The sequence below is a fragment of the Lissotriton helveticus genome, chromosome 2_1 (genome assembly GCF_964261635.1).
Source record: "Lissotriton helveticus chromosome 2_1, aLisHel1.1, whole genome shotgun sequence".
NCBI classification, from domain to species: Eukaryota; Metazoa; Chordata; class Amphibia; order Caudata; family Salamandridae; genus Lissotriton; species Lissotriton helveticus.
In genome coordinates, this window is record NC_136059.1 from 124,693,699 (window position 1) to 124,718,360 (window position 24,662).

General features: G+C 45.0%; 1 protein-coding gene across 1 annotated transcript in view; it reads left to right on the forward strand.

The window, feature by feature from the left end:
* Positions 1–1,806: 1,806 nt before the first annotated feature.
* The window catches only part of LOC144820071 (uncharacterized), an 85,347-nt gene continuing 62,491 nt past the window's right edge, over positions 1,807–24,662 (forward strand). The window contains exons 1-3 of the mRNA XM_078677725.1: positions 1,807–1,918; positions 2,004–2,117; positions 2,801–2,808. Of these exons, the coding sequence (XP_078533851.1) occupies positions 1,843–1,918; positions 2,004–2,117; positions 2,801–2,808 (198 nt within the window). The 5' untranslated portion in view covers positions 1,807–1,842. The remainder of the gene's footprint in view (positions 1,919–2,003; positions 2,118–2,800; positions 2,809–24,662) is intronic.

A 24,662-nucleotide genomic window follows, 5' to 3' on the forward strand; every position in this document is an offset into this window, starting at 1 on the left:
CTCCGCGTATTATTTTCTGTGCCACAAATTGTGCTTCAGATTTACCAGGACTCGGTGCCAGATTCACAAAAGTGTCAACCAATGACGCACAGCAGACAAAAATGCTGCGCTGCGTTATGAGACAGAGATGGAGCATTAAAGTGCCTCAACTACAGAGATGGGGCTCTCTCCTCCCCTCGCTCTAGCGCCGGCGCAGAAGTGTGCGCCCGGGTGCCACGCACACATCTTTGAGCCATGGTGCAAGGGGCCTCATTTATGAGGCTGTGCGTCACTTTTACGCCGCCGGTGCGTCACTTTTTGTGACGCACCAGCAGGGTAAAAAACTGTGCCTTGTTGCACCATATTTACAATGTGACGCATCTAGGTAGATGCATCACTTTGTAGACCCCTGCGCTACATTATACCTACGCCAGGTATAATGTATGCAGGGGGGCGTTCTAACGCAAGAAAGGGTCATAGAAGTGACGCAGTGAAATCTATAAGATTTCACTGCGCCACTTCTAGGACACAAATGCGTCAATTTCTTACGCCTGCCTCACAGCAGGATTAAGACTGACGCAGGCCCTTTCACATGGGGCTTGCCCCATGTGAAAGGACACATTGCTGGAGTTGCGTCACTTTTGTGACACACTCCAGCAATGCGTCACTTTTGCGCCATACAGATACGTCAGAAATACTGACGTATCTGTAACACCTTGCGCCATGATGCGTCATACTGTAAATATGACGCATCATTGGTGTCGCAAGGAGGGCGCAGTGAAAAGTGACGCATCGCTGTTTTCACGCAGCAATGCGTCACTTTTCATAAATGAGGCCCAAGGTTTGTATGTGTGAGTCTAGCATAGGTTTTGTATTAGAAGGCTTAACTTCCAGCACAAAATACAATGCCTAGACAACGTTTGAAACTTGTCATACTTTGTTTACATTCTGTACAGTGAGGCACACATGCCAAGCCTGAAAAGAAAAGAGAAATTAAAACAGTTCCCCTTTTAATGCCTGCTTTCAAGTGGCATTAGTTTTTAGCACAAAACCATGTCTACTATTGCTAGTAGATAGAGTTTTGCGTAAAAAAAAATGGGTAGTTGCAAGGAAATGCCCTTGTGCCACCCTTGGAACACTCCTCCTTTACACTAAGTAAAGCAAAGCAGGGCTTCGTGCTGCTTTGCGTTACTTTTAGGCAACTTTCTAGTTCACAACTTGTGAATAAAAAAAAAATTGTGCTGGTTTGCGTCACTCTTGTGATGTAAACCAGGCACAAAATATTTGTAAGTCTACCCCTGGATGTCAATGTTGCGGTGCTTTTTTAACACAAACCCGATGCAATCTCTACATGTCGCTGATTTTCCTTTTCTGTGTATCCTGTAAGTTGGGTTACATGTTTGTGCACAATGGAGCATGATGTTTCACAGTTACATGTTTCACATATCAAACGTGCCCTGGCCTGTCCCACTCTTTGGATCGGGGGGCGTTATTTACACCAACCCTTGGATTGAAGTGTCTCAAACTTGTATTTGCTGTTTGATGTGATTTGTGGCGAGTATTATACACCGTATTTAGGCAAATTAGCTGATTTTTCAAAAGTCTGGTTAAAAGGTGAAACAGTATTCTAAAGCAAGACGCTAAGTGCAATGCACATGTTGAACCGGAAGTTCTTGCTTGTCAGTTACACACCCAGCACGTGTGCGCTTGACTGGGCCCACCTGTCTGTGGTGAGGGCTTGGACGGGGCGGAAAGCAGCTTTAGACTCCCGGTGGTGACGGCTTCCATCCGACAGCCACAGACTTCCTGCGTCGCAGGCCGGGGTTTCTTCTACAAGGTACATGGGAGTCACTTGCCTAGGGAATGGCCGGCGCCTGCAACTACGCCTCCCTGAGGTTCGTGAAGGCGCCCCCGAAGCCTCCGGGGTCTCATCCGGCAGGTGAGGTCCCTGCGCACCCCCTTACTCCCTCGGGTCGCACCATCACCCCTGGCAGGTGGCTCACCTGGTATGTTTTCTTCCCCAGGCGGCAGCCCGGGCTGTGTGGAGGAGGGGCAGCTCACCTATGCCAATATCAGGAGAAAGGGGGGTGCGGCGGAGCCGACCCACGGTCTGGAAGAGAAGCGTCCGGACACCCAAGGTAAGAGGCGCCCCTCGATGGGACCTCCCCTCCCCCCCCACACAGAGCTTGCCATGCCATCCACACATGGATGCTGGCCTCGGATTTCACGCCATTTGGGTGAAATGAGACAGTTGTCAGAGATGTGAATTGGGGGAACCTCAAAGAGAGCGTCTGACATTTGGCCGGATGCCGACAGGTATTGAATGCTGTTGGAAGCGCCGGTGTGAGTTGTGAGTTATGTGAGTGTGTGTGTGAGTGAGGGGTAGGGGAGGAGGGGGCCAGAAGGCAGGGTTACGGAGGAAACAAACGAACCAATAGAAAGCGTGCACGGGAGGGAAAGAATGACAAAATCTGCACAAAACTTTCGAAAAAAAGTTTGTCGTCCTTGGGTCCTTCATATCCATCAATCCGTTAAACGAGGACCATGAAAATGGGAGATTACACACATTTGCCGGAATAATTCCCATAGGAAAATGTGCTATTGAATACAAAAAAATGCTGAAAGAAATAATAATTTACTCAGAAAGTGTGGGTTTTATTGTGATTTGGTATACATCCGTCCAGCCTTTTTTGAGAAAAAGGTATTTCAAAAGGTTTTTGGAGGTGGGTTTGCAGGGGTTAGAAAGTTATATATATATATTATATGGTAGAAATTCTTTATTTAGATATAACACAGATATCTTTAAAAGAGGATTACATAGTTCACGTTGTATACAACTTATTAAAAATAAAAACAACAAGACAGTCAATTAGCCAGGCATGATAAAAATAGGGGTCTTCAGCATCCTCAGCCTCCTAGGTCCATAAAAAAAAATTATTTTTATAAAGGATAAAAACCAGAAGAAAAAATAAAAAAATAAAAAATAAATAAAAATAAAAATAGTACAAAAGTTAAAATCTAATATACTGGGAACTTCACCCCATTTTCTTTACTCTCACTGAGTTGGATATCAAACAACTAAAAAACGACCCAATTCTCCTAGGGGTACTACTCATATTCTTTTCGTTTCATCCCCCTAGAAATTTGGGATGTATCGTAAGGGTCATTAAGTAATAAAAAAGAAAAAGGAAATAAGAGGGAGGATTTAGCAGGACCTCTTTAAGTTAAAATTACGATAAGCTTGCTGGATGAACTTTGTGAGTCTGATATTCAAGTCAGTGTTTTCAGGGTTCAGAGCCACAATGATGGCTTGCCTGCAGGTTCGGGCGCCCAACCTATTCCATTCGGGTTTTAGTTTGCACCTGCGTTGGAGGTTAAAGGCTGGGCAAAGGCAAACCACGTGTAGCAATGTTTCGGCTGTTTTACCGCACCCTCTGCAGGTTAGATCTTCCACTGTCCGTCTCCAAGGAGGTAAATCTTGCAGAAAACGCCAATCACCCATTCTAATGGCTATAAGGGTTCGTTTTAGATACAGTATTATATATCTGGACGGTTGGCCCTGAAAAAACATTTATTAAACAGGGCTCTCTGAATGGCGTAGGGAACTTTTACTCCCATTGATCATTTCAGTGAATTGGCAGAAGGACTTGCCTCGCCGTAACGAATGATGGGGCATATTATCAAGAACGGCGTAAAATTTATCGCCGGTTTAGCGGCAGAAAAATGCAGCTAAAATGGCGATAATGGGCTTCATAATATTTCCTGGAGAATTCCAATAGAAGCCAATGTTCAGGCTCCATAGTTTGGTAATATTGGTATCCTGAGTTGGGCAAAATGGAATACAACCTTAGAGCCATGCTTACAATGCCAGTGTGAGACAAGCCACGTCACCTTTACATTGTGAAATAATCCGGAGTTCCACTAAATTCTCAGCAACTTTCTGGGACTAAGTTTCCACACCCTATAAACACAGAAATTGTCCATTACACTGCATTACAACAAAATAACATGAGCATGTGCACTTGTGGATAATCTCTTGTCAGCAGAAGCTTTAGCCTTTCTAACAGATTTTTTGGAACTGACTTTGGCTTTAAGCCGCAACCTACTTTCAAACATACCTCTGCAACTCACATCAGTTGCACTGATCCTTTATATTGTTAACAGGGAGTAATACTTGGAACCCAAATTTAAGTGATTTGTAAATAATGCACCACATAACTTTCAACAATCACAGGTGCCTCCATGACTTATGCTATTTCCATGATATGGACCCACACGTGCATGCCGAGTAAATCTATGCTGTTTATGACAATGGTGATATTAGTGATGTTACATCAGAGACCAAGTGATTGATATGCTGAGTCCCACAGGGATCGTCCCTCAGCCACACCCTTTTCATCATATACATGACACCGTCTGCCAACATCATCCGATCACAAGACATCACTGTCTTTCCTTTGCCAATGACACCCAATTTACCCTTTCGCTTATGAACAAGACAACCACCACCAGAACCAATTTCACCAACTGCACAACAATGGTAGCAGACTGGCTGTAAATCGTCTGCATGCAGGTCACCTCCAAGCCAGAAGAACTGGTGTTTGGCAACAAGAGCTCCACATGGGCTCCACCTGGTAGATGTTGAAGCTAGGAGCAACACCCACATCCACCGACCACACAAGATATCTAGGACATGACTGCCCAAGTCAATGCAGTGTGCACCTCCTGCTTCCACATCCTACACACACTATGAAAGATCTTCAAATGGTTGCCTCAGAACAACAGAAGGACCGTCACACAAACACTCATGACCAGCAGTCTAGACTACGGCAACACTCTCTATGACAGAATCTACAAAAAACTCCTACACAGACTCTAGAACATCCAGAACACCTCTGCAAGATGTTGACTCGACCTCCTATGCCACACCCACATTAAACCACACCTCAAGAAAATTCACGGGATCCCCATCAACAAGCGCAGCCAATGCAAACTTCTCATGCACATATACAAGGCCCTACACAACTTAGGAGCAGAATACCTGTATCGCTGCATACACTTTCACAAACCCATCAGAGACCTACGTTCTGCCTCATTTTCACTGGCACACATTCCCCACATCTGAGAGCATTCATTCTCCTACATTGCATCCAAGACATGGAAAAACGTCCCTCAACCCATCCAAGCCTCCTACTCACTTCTTTAGTTCCGCAAGAAGCTGAACAGATGGCTCATAGAAGCACGTTGGGCACTTCACACCTAGGCCCCTGCCTAAGTTCTGAGATGAGTATCTGAGTAGGTTACCCCCTAGTGAGGCCTTCTGGCCCCAGGCCTATACTATGCACCTGTGTTAATTCAAAAGCTCAGACTAGCTGCTGTTTGACATAGCATACCCTCAATTGGATTCCCTGTCGCCATCAGAGAAACCCTCCCCATTTCCAAATCATAGTCTGCAATTGCACACCCAATGACTTGTAAACTTAGCCTGCAGTACTAAATATTTATTCTTCATATTTGGTGCACCAAAGCAGTCCTTGTTGAATGACAGTTTTAACTTTACCCAGCTAATTCTGGGCTGCTTTCCTGCCCACATTGGTTCAATCATGAGCATCTTGAGTTGCATGAAAAATGCTTTGTTTAGAAGATTAAAAATAAATTGGTAAATGAATAATAGTGTTGGCAGGACCACTATCATCATCAAAGCTTTTCAACCTGCCTCCACTAATGGGAGTCCGATCCACTTGTAGCAAATTAGCAATTGAGGATATATATTATCCACAGTTCTCTGCCTAGTAGTTCTCTGCCTAGAATTTCTCTAAGCTACATTATCAGTAGGTATCTGATTGTTTTCCTCTGACATTGTAATGGAAAATGTATGCTGGAGCTGGATGTGCCAGACTGGGGCAAAGTCAAAAGTTAAGGCCAGCTACAATGGAGCATGCGGCAGATGCACAAGGTGGGTTGGGTACCGTCTAGGCTTATTTTTGGACTTAGAAGACATTTTAAAGAAAATTCCAAGAGAATGTAGAGTTTAGCAGGGCAAGGCAACATGCTGTGCTCGAGGATTCATCATCACTGAGGAGCTCTGGATCGAGTCCAGTGACTATTTTCACCTGCAGACTTAGACAAAGTTTTGGAAGTTGAAAACCTCCAGTGGGATGAAGCTGCAAGTTGTAGCCTAAGGGGGCTCCACAAGCCTAGATACCATTGCTCGAAGGTCCCACTGAACAAAATTTGCTGCTGTGGAAAAGCATCTACCATGAGCTACTGCAAAGGGAGTCTGAACTGCAATGTACCTTGGGTAAAGCAGATGGCAGGTAGGTTCTAGTCTTATGTTGTTTCAAGTTTTAGAGTTAGGCAGGAGTAGCAGCTCTAAGTTCATGTCCAAGGGGCCAGGGCCTGGGGAAAACCACTGGTGGGTAGGACTCACTCCAGGAGAGGCCAGGTGCAGGCTCCAACTTCTCTAGAGCTTGATATGTCCCTCTAGCTCAAGCAGGAGGCCAACCAACTATCACTTAGAGTAACTGCTGGTGGTCATGGGTTCAAGGAGATGCTTCAGTTGTCTTTCAAGAAGCAGGTCAAGCTTTCAAGCAACAGGGCAATCCTCTTAGGAAAAAGGCATGCATTAAGCAACAGGGCAATCCTCTGAGGTATAAGGCAGTTCTTCTGAAGTCTTCCCCATATCATAGAGTGTACCGAATATTTGTTCTGAGGGTCGAATATTTATACCTCCAGCTAGCTTTTAATGTGGGGAAATTTTTTATGCTCACCCCACATCTAACTCTGGAAAGTCCTTCCCTTCCCCTGCCAGGCTCCAAGAAGTCTGAGGTGGCAAAAGTCTATTGTCACTGTCAGATTCCTTTATGTCTGCTAAAGGTGAGCCTTTTGAATTATAAGTGGAGCAGGGAATAAATGGCAGCCAAGACATCCTGGCAGAATTGATTGCTCATACTGCCAAGATTTAGTCCCCTTTTGTCTCAATCTTGCAGAATGGCCCATACGGCCAAGACTTAGTCCCCTTTTGTCTCACTATCTGGGAGGAATACACATAGTCCAACAGAATGGCCATTTGACCAAGGACACTCAAGCAGGCACCAAATGGTCTGGACAAGAAAATGGCAAACTTTAAAAGTAGCATTTTCAGAATTGTGACTGAAAACCCAACTTCACCATTAAAGAGGAATTCAGGTTACAATTCATTTGAGTCTAAAGTTGATAACCCTATCAGCTCCCAGTCAAAAGGAACCACGTATTAAATGTAGTAAAGTAACACAATGTGATTCCATGTGAGAGAAAAACCTCACAGTAGTGAAAACAACTCTACCATGACATGTAAAACCTAAATAAGTATTGATAAACTCTTGTATATGTGGAATTCACTGATGGTAGTTGACAAAAAACAAGTGAGACCAGAGTCAACAGGCGGGCACCTGCCTCTGACAAATTGTTTCTAAAGTAAAACCCAAGAACACGTGTCGTACTTTTTAAAAACAATGCACCCTTACCAATTGGCCTTTAGGGCCTACCTTTGGGGTAACATTGTTTTAAAATAGAAGATTTAGAGCTGGCAATAGGTTTATTTTGCCAGGTTGAATTGGCAGTTTAAACATGCACTACATGCTGCATGAACTGACCCTTATTTTAAAGGGCTAATTTAGTGGGTGGCAGAATATGTGCTGCAGGCCCATTAGTAGCATTTAGCTTACAGGCCTAGTGTACATGTACCATATACACAGGTAAATTAAAGGTGCCTTTCAGGTGTAGGTCAACGTTACCATGTTTTAGGAAGAGAGCACAAGCATTTAGTACTGGTTAGCAATAGTAAAGATCACAGAGTCAGAATGATATAAAAGAAATTCTGAAAATAAGGGCGATGGAATAAAAATTGGGGGAAGACGATACCAAGGATGTTAGGTCTAACCCCTCTCTAACTATATCCCCCATCCATGGTGATGCGGGCGCAGGATACACACCAATGGATCTACCAATAGGGCAAACAGGAGGGAGGAGAACAGATATCCTTGACAGGTTCCCCAACTTACAGGCACTGGATGTGAACGTCTTTTATATAGCTTATTTCTGGCCAGTGGGTATGTATAGTTTATTGTAATCCAGTGCAGAAAGGCACTAATAGCTCATATACTGCAGAGCAGTAGAAGGCCACCCAATAAAGACAAATGCCTTTTCTGCATCAAAAAAAGTTGCCACATCTGGGTCAATGTAATGTGTGACCGCAAATAGGGTGCACAAATTATCAATGGTGTACATATATGGAATAACAATGGCTGGATCTGTTCAATTCAATGCAAGCTGGAATAGCAGCACTGTATTGGCCAATATTTTAGTACATATTTTACTGTCAACATTTATCAGAGACAAGGATGAATATGATCAGCAAAACTCAGGAGAGTTTTCTGGCTTTCGGAGTGGGACAACTATCACATCCTGAATAGTCTGCAGGAGTGTGCCCCTCTGGTATGCCTCATCATATACTTCAAACAGAATCAGAGACATGTCTTCAGAATAATAATGTAAAACTATGCTAAGAAGCCATTGAAACCTGGAGCCTTGACATTCTGTTTATTAACTCACAAATTTCCTAAGATGAGATTGGTTGACAAAGGGGCATTAGTCGATCTAAATCCACCGATGCTAAAGTAGCCCTGTCTAGGTATTTTATAAATATCAACTTCGGTAAACTGGAGCTGTATATTGTAAATTTGTACAAAAGCCTCCAGAATTTCAGGGGAGTCATATACAGCATGTATACAAATCCTTTGCAGTAAATATATAAATTTTCATAAAATATCACAATTATGCTTGTCTTGTATTTTAAGATGTCTTTAATTCGAGATCTTAAGCTTTCTTAGCCAATACATGTTTCGTCGTTGTTACAGGGGATTCCCTCACAACTTCTTCAGTGCTAAGGGAATATATAAACAAGAACTTGTTTGTGTATGCAATGGTAGTAAGGAAACTTTATCTTTCACATTTTTGACAAAGTGACTTTGGTGACTTGTGCGAATGATAAAATAGTGACTAATACTGTGTGGAAATCAATGTGAAACTGGTGTCGTAGGTGATTTTCCCTAAAATCTTCCCCTGAGGCGGAAAGCCGGGGGCTATCTAGCTATCCTCTTAGAGTGCCACAATTGCAATCTTGAATACGAAGTACTGCAAATTTTAAACTGTGTATATATTTTACTGGTGCATTTTTAGCCTTGTATTCACACGCACTTTGGGCGAGATTAGCGTTGCGCCAAAGACTTGATTTACACTCTGTGCATCCACGGGGCAGCCGATCTAGGGGCTGTTACCGGAAATACACATACCTCGGACGACATCTTGAGGGGAGGAAACGGGCGCGCTCCAGTTGTTGGACGCTCCCCGCCCTCCCAGCATATTTAAGGGACGGTAAACAGCAAACCTGTGATTTTCCCTAAAATCTTCCCCTGAGGGGGAAAGCCGGGGGCTATCTAGCTATCCTCTTAGAGTGCCACAATTGCAATCTTGAATACGAAGTACTGCAAATTTTAAACTGTGTATATATTTTACTGGTGCATTTTTAGCCTTGTATTCACACGCACTTTGGGCGAGATTAGCGTCGCGCCAAAGACTTGATTTACACTCTGTGCATCCACGGGGCAGCCGATCTAGGGGCTGTTACCGGAAAGACACATACCTCGGACGACATCTTGAGGGGAGGAAACGGGCGCGCTCCAGTTGTTGGACGCTCCCCGCCCTCCCAGCATATTTAAGGGACGTTAAACAGCAAACCTGTGATTTTCCCTAAAATCTTCCCCTGAGGCGGAAAGCCGGGGGCTATCTAGCTATCCTCTTAGAGTGCCACAATTGCAATCTTGAATACGAAGTACTGCAAATTTTAAACTGTGTATATATTTTACTGGTGCATTTTTAGCCTTGTATTCACACGCACTTTGGGCGAGATTAGCGTCGCGCCAAAGACTTGATTTACACTCTGTGCATCCACGGGGCAGCCGATCTAGGGGCTGTTACCGGAAATACACATACCTCGGACGACATCTTGAGGGGAGGAAACGGGCGCGCTCCAGTTGTTGGACGCTCCCCGGCACCCCCTCCAAACCTTCCCATCGACATGCACAAATACAATCAGCCTTCTCGGCCGCGCAGCGGACGGGCGCAGCGTGCGCGCCGGCGGTGCGCCGAATGCGCGCCAAAGGCAAGCCCGTCTGCGCCCGTCCGCGCTGAGTCCGGGCCTAGGGCCATGACCCTTGGTCGGCCTCGATCGGATCAAAGGTTGGTGTACTCTCGCTCAGCCTTGATAGAGCTGCAATCTTCCCCCAACTCTCACTGCACACGCCAAGATCTATACAGTCCATTACACAATGTTAACACCACATGTGCGGACTGTAATACTATGATTCATATTTATAATCACAAGATTCGAACCAAGCCTCTAACTCCACATAGTGACACAGACATCCTCATGGGCCTAATTAATGCGCGCTCTGCTTGCAAACATCGTCAGGAAATAGCGGACCTAATCACTGATTACAATTTAGATGTCCTGTTTATAACAGAGACTTGGACCGACGATGCTTCCGGTCCGGACCTAGTAATCGCCGTACCGCAGGGCTATAAGGCTTATCGATTGGATAGACAACGGAAAAAAGGAGGAGGACTGGCAATCATAGCGCGAGAAAGGTTTTCAGTTAAAACATCCTCTATTCCAATCACCACTTGCGAAGCTCTTCAGTTTGGCATTAAGCTTACCCCCCTTATTAATTTAAACGGTATACTGCTATACCGACCACCGGGTGGTAGGTCGGCGTTTTTAGCAGATATAAGTACTTTAATGGAATCTCTAATTTTGGAAGAGTCGTTTACTATTATGGGGGACATGAACTTCCATCTGGAACTAGAAGACGATAAGGACACTCAGGCACTCATCTCTGATATGGCCACATTGGGGCTCAGACAAATGGTCACAGCTGCCACCCATCAAGCAGGACATACTTTAGATGGCATTTTCTCTAATATGGAGAGTCTACACATATCCAACATCCAACCAATGCCTTGGACCGACCATTATGTAGTATTTAGTACACTCAATATTAAAGAAAAACGGAAGAACAAGAGTAACAACCTAATCCCTCGATCAGTCAAAATCTGGAAAAATATAAACCAGACTGAACTAAAAAGTCTTCTGGAAAGTACATGTCCTTTGTTGTCTAAGGATCCAAAAATTGCAATTCAACAATATCACGATTGGATTGCCTACGCCACGAATATGTTAGTACCAACCAAAACATTATCAAGTAATAGAAATACCCCAACCGCGCCTTGGTACACGGAGGAATTAAGGAGACAAAAACAGTAGAACAGACATAGGGAAAGGCAATGGCGAAAAAACTATAACACTGAGGACAAGGCAAAGTATAAAGAGTCACTGAGTGTTTATAAAACCATGATCATAGAAGCAAAAAAAAAAGTTTTTCTCAGCGCAAATAGAAAACGCCAAAAATTCAAGTAGGCAACTTTATGACATTACTAGATCACTGTCAGGCAATGCCCCCGATCTTATCCCACCCCCCTCCCAACTTCTCTGTGATGACTTGGCACAATTTTTCTTTTCGAAAGTGAATGACATCTATCAGGCTTTCACGTCGCGGCCCATAATACTCGCCCCATCGGTTCTTCCTATCGATAATGCCTTGACAAATTTTCACCCACTCACCATAGATCAGATAAAGGCTCTGGTCTCTACTATTAAATCTGGATCGTCGCTAGACCCATGTCCTCTATCAGTGCTCTCTCCGGTGATGGACACACTCATCCCTGTCATCACTGCAGTCTGCAACTTGATATTGACCTCCGGAATCTATCCAGATTCCTTAAAGAACACGCTGGTGAAGCCTCTGTTAAAGAAAGAAACCCTTGATAAATTAGACTTAAAAAACTACAGGCCCATTGCAAGCCTTCCATTCATAGCCAATGTGAGAGAAAAGGCTATGAATCACCAACTAGTCGAGCATCCAGAGAAACATTCTCTCCTGGATGAATCGCAATTCGGTTTTCGAAAATATCACGGCACGGAAACCGCTTTAATCAAGGCCGCCGATGAGATTAGGACGATCAGAGACCAGGGAGCAGCGGCAATGTTAGTAATGCTGGACTTGTCAGCGGCTTTCGACACGGTCGACCACAAGATCTTGCTCGACCGTGTCGGAAAGAAAGCCATTCTTCTCACTGCAAGGGATCTAATTGCATCTTTTCTGGCTGACAGATCCCAGGCAGTCACCTTGGGCCCATATCAATCAGCTGAGATGTCGCTCCCGTGTCTGGTTCCACAAGGCTCATCTCTAAGTCAAACACTATTTAATATATATGTGTCAGACCTTGCTAATGTCATCAAAGCATTCGGGATGAGCATAACCTCATACGCCGACGACACTCAACTTGTTCTAGCCATCAAAGACAACGGACCTGAGGTGGCAGAGCGCTTCCAACGTGGAATGTTAGCAATTGGAGAATGGATGGCAGCGAACTGCCTTAAGCTGAACTCCGGAAAAACGGAGGTGCTTATTTTTGGACCGCTTTCTCCTGACTGGTCAGTAACCTGGTGGCCTGCTGCTCTGGGTGACCCCCCCAGGCCTGCCTCCAAAGTTAGGAATTGGGGCATTATTTTCGATGGTGACCTCAATTTTCTAGCACATGCAAATAAGGTAGTGGCCACAGCCCACCACAAGCTAAGGCTGATCAGAAAAATTCTTCCATTTCTGCCGGACTCTGCCGCCAAAACCCTGATCACCACTCTAGTGCTATCGTCCTTAGATTACTGCAATGGACTGTTTCTAAATGCTCAGGTAAGGGTTACCACCAAGCTCCAGACTATCCAGAATGCAGCTGCTCGGCTGCTCTCGGGGACACCCAAGTTCTCTTCCATAGCAAACACCATCCGGAAATATCATTGGCTGACCATCTGCAACCGAATAAAATTCAAATCTTTGTGCATTGTATATAAAATACTGAACGATTCAGGACCTCAGTATTTTAAGGACCAGCTCACACCTTATAAACCAGCCAGACAGCTTTGATCGGCTAATCTAAATCTATTAGTCACTCCACGATCAAAAACCGTCTCTTGGGGGGACCGTCGCTTTTCGGTTGCCGCATCCAAGCTATGGAATTCTTTACCTCAGCACATTAGGTTGTGCCCCTCCCTGCTACAATTTCGCAGGGGCCTGAAGACGTGGCTTTTCGACCAATAACCAGTTAGCACCTGATGAGCGAGCGGGAGGATCTAGGGAACAATCTAGCGCCGAGACGCCTATGGGTATTCGCTGCGCTTAATAAATGGCAAAAATAAATAAATAAATAAATACATTTTCGTACGCCTCATTTGTGTATCAATTTATCAATGGGACAGAAAGAACAAAAAAAGGCCCTGTGATGTTTATGTTGTCGTTATATGACATACAAGTGCAGTTGGTATTCGAGACTCCATTATATGAGTAATCCTGTGGTTGGCAAGGTGCGGGCATGCAATGAACCCATTTGGTTTTATAATCCTGAGATTATTCATTAATTCTATTTCATTATATTTGTAGCGAAGTCGTGCTGCCTCATGCTGTCACTCAATAATAAATACATGCTGACTATATTATGTAGTTAAACAAGTGTATGGGAACGTAATTTGTTGAAATACGATACCTGAGGTCAGTTTCAAGTAGTCTCTAAATAAGAGAGAAAAGGGCACATAAGTTAAAGAATGGCAATCGGTACATTCTAATACGGTGTACTCGGTAACCATGATGGATCCCCCTACCTTAGTTCCGGTGATAATTCCAATCCGGAAGGGGTTCCTATAATTTCTGCCCCTGGAGAAGTCTACTATTTAGTCTTGTATCCGAATATCTTAATATGCTTCCAAGTGTAATGGAGTTTCTTTTAGAAGAACTTCTCCATCCTAAAGTGAAATTAAACATCGATTAGTACTGTTATCCCTTATTTGTCTGTCTAGTATTTTGACTATAATAAGTCAGTTTTTTCACTCCTTACCAGCAGTATTAGGTAGAACGCCTTGGATCTCCAGGCCATGGTGTGCTCGTCGAACAAATCAGTAGTTTACAGCCGGCCACCCCAGCAATGTCTTGAGTAATGGAGTGCTAGGGCGGACTAAACCGGTTTCTAGAGCCATTTTGGGGGCCATCTTAGAGTGGTGTTTTGGAGCCCCTGGGGGTACTGAACCCATTTTGGGGGCCATCTTAGACTGGTATGTCGGGCCCCCGGGGGTACTGAACCCATTTTGGGCGCCATCTTAGAATGGTGTATCAGAACCCCCGGGGCACAGGAATTGAAATTAGTGGGAACTAGCGAAATGTTGATATCAAAAGGCCTGTGGTATGCCCAAATGCTAAAAGCTGTACTTTACCCACCCCCGCATGGGAAAGGGGATGTTTCCATCTGGCCGCGCATCCCAACCTTGACAGCGGAGTTCAATGGCATGAGTAGAATAAGAGCTCTTTTGTCCCAAAAAGAAGTGGCCTTGAGTTCGGCTCGAGAAACATTTGTGCTTCACATAGCTAACACCCGCACAGAAGTTCAAGCCCTTTTAAATACTGATTTGCCATTGCATTTCAGCGAACTAGTTCATTCAATCTTTAACGCGTCCTCCACGACTGGGCTGGCGCATTTTTTTTAAATTGTTAGCAGCGGTCTCATGACTTCATTTGAAAAGATATTTGGGGTCATTCCTGCTTTCTTCCATTCTATTTTTTCAAGTCTGTTTGGTGGATTCCCGGTTTTACTGGCACTGGCGGCAGGCGTTCTGGTGAAATTTTGCTTCATTAAAAATGGATGTCCTTCCTGTGCAAGAAGCCGCGCAGCCCCTCCTGGCACTGTTTCGCAACAGGATGCTTGAATAGTATGGCACTTTGCCGCTTGCGACTTTAAGCACGGCATATGGATTATCATTTCGATTTTCCTATTTTACATGTGTCCCGCCTGTATTTCATTGCCTCAGCTGCGATTTCGACTGGGCCCTTGATTTGTGTCTCTGCAAGACGGTTTCTCCTGACGTCGAATTTAATCAGCTAATGGGTCCCGTCGTTACTCACAAGTTGGTTAGTACTGATGAAAGGATTATGGCCTTGTCAGCGATGCATGGACTAATTGGTCATTGGAACATACTCGAAGCAGCGCAAGATTTCTTGGCACATAGCTTTCTTGAGAACCCACCGAGTTGTCCTCTGATGGTGATAGAGGCTCCGGCACTAGAAGAGCATGTATGTTCTTTCCCACTGTTAAATTGGATGGCTGAACTGTTTTCGGATGAAGACGGTGATTTCATGTTGGAGGCTGTTGCTGCATATTTTGCATATTCGGTCTTGTCCTAAAAACCTTTCCAAGTTTCGGATCACGGCCCCTAGTTTTCTACTGACATAACTTTTAGTAAATTTTGCTTGCATTTTTCTCCTCACAGACCTATTGGCATGAGCAAAAGTGAACAAAGTATTGACATTTTGGATTTTTTAAAATGGATTCATGAAAAAAAAAATCCCATTCATTTTTAAATTATAAGTATTGGTCATCGTTCTTGAACTCTGCTTTCATGAGGAGGCCCTTATCTTATCTTATCTTATCTTATCCGTGCTCGGATCATGGGGGGTGTCATATAGTTAATGCTTATCTATATACTGTGTTAAGTTAGCATGAACTTATTAAATGTTTAAACGCCATTTTTCCTTTTTGCTGCTTCTGCACACGACACATAATTGTTGATTTAGCTTTTAACCTAGAAGAGCGTTGTGATTTACTTGAGAATAATATGTTATTGCACTGATATCAGCTTTGCTTAGTAAACTATGTCTGTACAGAGAGTGCTGAAGCTTCAAGGATAACACGACACAGAATTGTTATGAGGTCTGATCTCCGCACCTTCATAGACATAACATAAGTGCCGCTCCTGCCAAAATTCTGGCTTTAGGCGCGTTTTATATTGCTTTGCTAAGAGCACACATACACACTTGATGCGGTTCGCATGCAGAGAGCTGGTGGAAGCTGATGTGATCTCTTCATACTAGGATCTTGAGGTATGGGCCCACCCTGCTAAAACCCAAAGAGACCTTCTTAGATTTAATATAATATGCTCGTGAGGGAGGGTGAGAATTAGGCGTTGTTAACCCTTATTCATTTCAGCATCTTAGCATGCTGTCACCTTTTGCTTTCTATGGACTAGTAACTATGCTGATAACTTTGCTTCTGATAATATATTTCCTTGTATTATCTAAGATACTGCGTTTGAGAAAACGGCATTAGTAAATAAATATTTCAAATATGCATGTGTCCTCATTTATTCCACGTTCTGGTTTGGAATGATTGTATAACGAAAGAGTGCTCATGTGTTCCACGTGACCTGAGGTATCGTAAGTTTATGTTCTGGTTTGTCTAAACATTGGAAGTTTGCTATGACCAATGAGACACTGTAGCTAGCCTGGTAAGGGGATTTTGGGTACTGAGGAGAATTTTGGGCCACCCTAATTCGCCGAGGTTCCAAATCTCTATGCACAGTTCTGTAGGAGAACGGAATTCCCGCTACAATACAATGGAGAAAACATTGAACCCATATTCACCCCTTGTTTTTGTTTGTACTACCCTTCCTAAACAGGAAGATATTGTTGTCCAAAAGCATTTCAGTGTGCTCCGACACACTACTCTAAGATGGCCCCCAAAATGAGTTCAGTACCCCCGGGGGCCCCAACACACCACTATAAGATGGCCCCCAAAATGGGTCTAGGAACCGGTTTAGTCCGCCCTTGCACTTCATTACTTAAGACAACGCCGGGTGGCTGGCTGCAGACTGCTGATTTGCGCGGCGTACACGCCACTGCCGGTAAGGAGTGAAAAAACTGACTTATTATAGTCAAAATACTAGACGGAATCACATTAAGATCTTTGGAGACAAGACTAAATAGTATCCTTCTACAGGCGCAGAAATGATAGGAATCCCTTTAGGGATGGAATTATCTCCAGAACTAAGGTAGGGGTATCGTGCATGGTCACCGTATTAGAATGTACCGATTACCATTCTTTAGCTTATGTGCCCTTTTCCCTTTTACTTAGAGACTACTTGAAACTGACCTCAGGTATCGTATTTCAAAAAAATACATTCCCATACACAGGTTTAACTATGCAATATAGTCAGCATGTATTTACTATTGAGTGACAGTATGAGGGAGCGTACTTCACCACAAATATTATGAAATAGAATTAATGAATAAAGACATCTAAAAATACAAAGACAAGCATCATTGTGATATTTTATGAAACGTTATGTATTTACTTTTAAACGTGTGCACAGGATTTGTATATATAGTAGAGTGGTCTGCTTGCAACACACGTGGGGATTTGGGGATTTTCTCTACCTTATGCACCGTGCTAGATTACCTGTCTTAACTGATTTGTACTTGTGATAGACCTTAGAGCACCATGTTGCCTAATGATGACCACCGACTCTATACCTCATATATGTCATGCTCATCATCAGTCACTATATTGAGAACAGTATAGGCCACCCATTTTGTCTGATTATTGAGGCTAGCATTCAACCCAAGCGTTCTCCATATTTTCTTGCCATGGAGTATTTGCTGCTATGTTTTGCCTCCCGTCCAGCCAAATCTCTGAACTCCCTGATCCTATCTAACATCTGTTTGAGGATCACATGATTACTAACATCATCTTCCACTCTAAAATGTACATTTTCCTCCTGACCTCTGATCTTAAATTTATTTTGTTACATTGCTACTCTTGTGATACATTCCTGTTGAATCAAAACTTTATAGGCTCACCATAATGATGCCAAAAGTTGATTAACCCTTTATAGTTGGCAAAAAAGGATAGGGTAGCTCCCTTATCTCCTCCCTAAATGCTTGGTCTAACAAATATGTAGCATGTAAGCACCAACATTATTGAGGCAGCTAATTGTTGGGAAGAACTAACGATAGTTCCACAGTTGAGGGGTCTGAGAATATTCTGGGAAGGTGTATGGTTGATTTGTACTAGCCCACTATGTATTTAGGTCCATACCAGAAATACAGTTGTGAGTATGGATCAAGGACACAGGAGGGACATGTAAAAATCTTTTTCAGCTCTTTCTCAAAACAGCCACTGTTAGAAATGGGATTTCTGGTTGGCAAGGCCATGCGCCTAAGCCAGGCAGAAACCACCACTCTAGTCAGGGCAAGGGACTTACATTCTGAAGATAACCGCTGCTCACCCCCTTTGTAGCTTGGCATGAGCAGTCAGGCTTATCCCAGAGGCAATGTGTAAAGTGTTTGCGCAACACACACACCAGCAACCCACTAGGCACACCACAAAAGGAACTCCACACAAGGTTATATAAAAAATTGCCTTTGTATTATCATAAACACATTAGAAACATATTCACACATTTACACTGTGCCAACTGGCACTAGGCAACATTCACAAGGGATTATATACATGACAGGGCCAAAACGAGCCACTGTCAGAACCATCAAAAAGCGCAAGTAGAACATTTAAAACACTACCAGTAACTACTGGAAAAAGTAGGGCAAAGCACTGACCCCAGGAATTATCATATGATTGCCTTATTGGACATTGAGGGCAAGGCTTATGCAAGTACTCCTTTGGTGGAACTAGCCGGCTGGGTAGCAGTTACGTCTCTTCCCCTTCTACCAGACCGGATTCCGATCAGGAGTTTCCACCATAGATAACATCATTGTCCTAGCATACCTAGTACACCAAGCGGTGGCTCATGGCACCCTGCCGCTTTTTGCTTGTTTTATCGAATACACAGCAGCGTTTGATGGGGTTGACCGCAAAATCCTGTGGCAGAAATTGGCACATTGTAACATCAGCCCATCGCGGCTACAATCTATTAGATCCCTGTATTGCCGAACCTGGGCGAGAGTTAAACTCTCATGTGACTCTGCCACAGAAAAAATCGCCATGGATCACGGGCTAAAGCAGGGTTGCGTCCTCGCCCCGTTGCACTTTAATTTATACACATCGGATATGGGCAGTGCTCTGCACAGAGCCACTCTAGTGAACCCCAAGATCGGGCAAAACAAGATTCAGCTGATTAAATATGCTGATGACCTGGTCCTTTTGGATCATACCAAGATCGGTCTCCAAAAAGCATTGACAGCACTCTCAGAATGCAACGCCAAAAACAAGCTGGTCGCCAATCCAACTAAATCCAAGATAGTGATCTTTGGCCACTATCTGAAAAAAAAGTGACAATGTGGAGGCTAGGCCCATTAATCCTGAATTGTGCACACTCGTATAACTATCTTGGGGTCTGGATCTGTGAAACTTGCCGTTCACGGGTTCACCGCCACAAGCTCCAGAAGAAAGGGAAAATGGTTATATACCCTATCTGCAAACTCTATGTTGTTTTAGAAAGCCCACCAAGAATGGCTATTCAAAGAATCTTGAGGGCAAAACTACTACCCTCCCTCAACTATGTGCTACAGGCATTTCCAGGTAAATTGCAGTTTACAAAAAGTTATTTCATTTACCAGCCACCGGGTATTCTTTAATTCGGCTGGATTTCAATCTCAACCGACAAACTTTGAAAGAATTAGCGGCTCTAGCGAAATATTTGTATTTAACAACTGCAGCACCAGAGCACTCGATTAAGGCTGTCACAAAGAATATCTTTCAACAACCTAGGAATTCCTGGTCCACTGGCCTCACCTCAGCCAAAGAACTCTTGAAACTAGCCCCAGAGAATTGGGACTCCAAAATAATTGAGTATACCACCATCAAAATGATCAAGGTCTCGTATGTTGGACATTGAAGCTCTGGCAGCCAGAGGCTTTCACGAGATCCAAACTTCCCCCCACACATCACTTGGCATTACACTACTTCTTATGCAGCCATGGGGAGACTGGCCCTAAATAGGATTCTTTCAGTCAGATTACACCCTCTTTTACTAAAAGAACTGTACACAATGGTGAAAGTAAGACCGGTCATCATGGAGTGTCGCCTCTGCAACTATAAACGAGAGTCACTGGCTCACATCCTACTTTGCTGTCCCGCCTTGCAGCTAGCTCACCAAATCCATCTTACACCCATTCTCCTTCAACTGGGCACGCACACAAGAAACTAGGCAGTCTAACAGTTATATTTATTGGACACTGTGAAGCACATGATCAACTTTTCTAAATTTATTTAACACACCCGCTCAGCTCTTATGGATAAGTCTACATTGGATGTCTGTGGCAATCACCGGTTGAGGGGCCTACCCAGATTGGCCACCATCGAAAGACTGACTTGTTGCGCCAAAAAGACTGTTATTATTTCCACTGTTTTAAATTAACAACAGCAAAGGAAGTTTTATAAATATGTGGTGTACATATATTTAATAATTTTTTATACTTATATATAGGTTGTTTTTGTATTGGATTTTATTAACCATGCAAATAAATAATTCATTCATTCTTTAATGGTAAAACAATGACCTCAGCATTATATCTAGCATCATGAACGCATTAGGTCTGCATCACAGTAGGCATAAAAAACATATTAGGCCCAACCCTCCTAAGCGTAAAACATCTTACGCAATAGGCCACACAAGCATAATTACATTATGCTCAGCTCAGAGTGCATAAATCACTTTTGGCATATACATCACATGAATCATATTAGGGAATAAGCATCACCAGCATAAACACAGTATGCCCCAATCACACCCTAAAATGACCGAAAGGCCAACTGGCCTTCCTATAGGGCTCAAAATGCCCTCTGTCCACTAATGTCAGGGCATGCACCTGCCACCAGCAGCTAAAGAAAAACAATGCCCCCTCATTGCAGTTGCCCGCTACGGCGGTGCAACTGAAGAACAAAACAGCGGTGGCACAACTGTGCCACCAGAGCCCTACTCCAGGACTCTTAGAACAAAAAGTGCCCCCAAACGTTGCAGCTGCCTGCGCTCTCGCAGGGCAGCTTTGGTCAGCACCAAAGATACAGGCACCAATGTTCTGGGAGGGCTCCCCTCTGGGCCTTAACGTTGCAGGCACAAACAATGGTCCATCATGAAGCCCCACTCACCGGGGCTGCTTGGGATTCCACCTCTCTGTAACCGGTGATCTCTGCAGCCTTCCTTCCACTCTGCCAGGTGGGGAAGGCTGAAACAATGCCACTGTCGCCCACGAGGCTCCGTCGCCTATCACTCTGCTTTGCGACTCAGGGCTTCCTGCTACCACTGCACAACTCTTCCGGTCACGCCCACAGCCAGGCACACCTCGACCTGCCCTCCGGGTCATGTGTGGTGGCGGTGGCTCTCTTCTCCTTCGTCTTCGGCTGCGGAGGTGAATGCTGGCCAATGCGGGGAGGGTACCTGCTTCAGAGGCACAAACGCTGGATGGGCAACCACCGATAATTCAAATGCGGGGTGGGCTCCCACTCGACAGGCACAATGCGGGGTGGACTCCCGCTCCACAAAGCAGCACGGGGGAATCCTATGATGGGGATTCCCTCTGAAAGATGGGCAGCTCAGCGCTGAGAAGCCCACGCACTCCTCTTCTTGAAAATAGATAAAGCGCTCACGAGGTGCTAAGTCCTGCACAGTTCAAGGGGGTAAAGCTAAGCCAAGGCAGGTCAGCACATAGGACCCTCCAGTAGGGAGGCAGTCCCTCGTGGCAGTTCCTCCTGGAGCCCAGCAACAGCAACAGGCCCCCAAGTCCCAGGAAAGGCTCTCTTTCATGGGGTCACAGCTCCAGTATTTAAACACATATTCTCCTTTGTCTGCACTACAAGGCTTTGGGGGAAACAGTCCCAAATGGTTCTGGGGATTTTGGAGCACTCTCTTGACAGGGCTCGTCTTCCCCTATGTTAGGTGGGGGCTTGGTGATCAGACACACAACCGAGGGTGGAGCCAGCATTGTACAGGCTAGGCCCAGACCTATTCAGGCACCAGGGACTTCTTCTCCCACTACTCCAAATTCAGATGTTACATTCAGCCAGTGCTGACTCACCCTGCCCCTCCTGGAGCCACACACACCTCACCAGCCCCTGTCACTCAATAGACAGACATGCAATCCACATCCGGCAGGCAGACACATAGCACACAGAAATTCCAACTTCTAAAAGTTGCATTTCTAAAATAGTTATAATAAATCTGCGCACACCATTGGGTAGCATTTATTAACACTATTACAAACATACCAAACTTGACCATGCTGCTCCACTCATATCAGGAAATACTACTGGAACACTTATCATGGAATGCCCAATGCATTCCTATGGAAGGGCAGCCTCACAGTAGTGAGAATCCAAAATGGCTGTTTGTCACTACCAGGACATGTCACACACTTAAGGTACATGTCCTACCTTTTACCTACAATGCACCCTGCCCATAAAGCTAGCTAGGGCCTACCTTAGGCGTGACTGACATTGAGAAAAATGGGGTGTCACAGACATGGTACACAATTTAGGTGCCACATCACAGCGGCAGTAACACTGCGCACAGGACATTCGGCAGAGGCCTAAGATAGGTTTGAAAGGCGACTTTGGTGGGTGGCCTAATCAGCGATGCAAGCCCAGCAGTAGCATTTAATTTACCAGCCCTGGGTATCTGAGATACCACTTTACAAGGGGCTGACAGGTGAATTAAATAGGCCAGGCAGGTGTAGACCAAAATTATACTATTTAACACAGAGAGCACATTTACTTTATACTGGAGAGCAGTGCTAAAGTCCCCAGAGTCCTAAACCACCAACACCATGTCAGAGAAAAGGCTAGGAGAAAAGCAAAAAGTTTGGTGATGACCCTGTAAAAAGGGAAAAGTCCAACCCAACCCCCTTCCAGCCAAAACGCAGGGTGGACCAATCACCACTTTAATGGGCATCCCTGCTGTGAACACGGACACGGGCCCGCAACTGCAGGGATACACTGCAGTTCACCATTTTGAACCCATGTGGTTCCCTCTGTTAAACCTCCCAGGACCACCTAAGCTAACCCATTGGTACTCCCTAGTTGTCCACGGCCAGGACCAGGCCCTAGGCCATCCAGATGAATCTGGTCCTTGCCAACTCACAGAGTTGGGGGCAGTAACCCCAGGCACATAGTACCTCTTCTCCACTCTAACCCTCATCAGGGCAGTTCTAAACTAAACAGGTTGCACTGGGGTCAAAGGCGAGGACTCCCAACCTCTTCACTCCCTTCCAGGGTCCTGCACCCTCCCAACTGGAGTGGTACCACTAGAAGCTACATCGGTCAGGACACTGTTTACAGTTGTCCTTCCCTCCAGGTCAGGCATACCTTGAACCTGGCCTCCCAACCCAGGAATGGTACCCTACAGCTGAGCACCCACCTGGCACACCAGGATTTCCTGGGGAGCATGAATGCCCCCCCCCCAGAGGGTAACACATCTCTCATGTGTTATGTGACAGTCTGCCTGGTGCTGATCTCCCGACCCCTATCCATCTGACAGTGCATGAAGACCCCCCAAAACAGACGTGTTGTCACCATGGTCACTTCTAGAAAACTGAGTCCTTCTGGCTAGTCCCTGACCCATTGGTTCTCCCACTGGGAACTCTGTCCTCCTCTCACCCCTCCATCTGGACTTCTGCACCCTCCACTTAGGAGTGGCACCGCCAGACACAGGACCACTGGAGCTCTGCTTACAGACACTCCACGTTCTTCTGACACTCGGAGATCCCCGTCAAATCGACTTCTAGTACAGCCTAGGCTCACTACCTGGTGTTCCCTTAAGGAACCATCCAGGCCCTAAAACTAAGTTTCCGGTACCTTGGGACGCATCCCATTCTCACTCCTTCTCCGGAGAGACAGGCCATGAGTCCCTACAGCCCTCCCAGTACACCTGGACCTAGCTGGACTACTCTGAACCTTTACCACCACTCTAGACTGGGAACTACCTGAGCCACTCCTATTAGGGTTACTCTCCAATGCCTCGTCAGACCCTCTGGCACTCACCCAGAGGTCTGCCTCTCATGCAAGCACCCTGGGATCAGAGAACCCACACTCCAACATGTGTTGGCACAACCCTGGAAAACAATGACTGAACATGTACTCTTTGACAACCAGATTGAACAGCCCTTCAAAATCAAAATCATTTACCGTGCTAACCATCACCCACTCTTCCAGTGCATCATAACATTCATCCACAAACTCCCCCAATACTGGTGAGACAGTTTCCTACTGCCCCTTAATCTCAACCTATACCCTTCAGGTGTGACACCCTCTTCCTGGGAACTAGGTACCATGCTCTGTGATCTGGGACTTCCTGCACTGGACTCCGTATTGCTGCCACCACTGTACCCACTGGTGAGTCCAGACAACTAAAACTGCACTCAGGGGCTAATCTACCCTCCAGAACTAGTTTCTGCCGGGCAAATGCCCTCTCAGCCTCCTCCCTCCTCTCCTGTGCCTGGACCCTCTCAGTCTTTAGCTTTTTCCATTCAAGGCCCACAGCGCTGAGACTCAACTCCTGAGCCAACAATGCCATTTTTTCCTCTAAGGCTCTGTGCCCTGCATCCATAATGCGCTAGCACCATAGCATGATCCTGTTGGAGCTTCTCTAAAGCCAGCTGATGCTCCCTCTACTTCTGCCTGTCAACCAACTCCTCTGGGGACCATGAAAGGGATTGTTATATATGATAAAACAGTGCTTCCAGTGGATAATGGGAAAACAA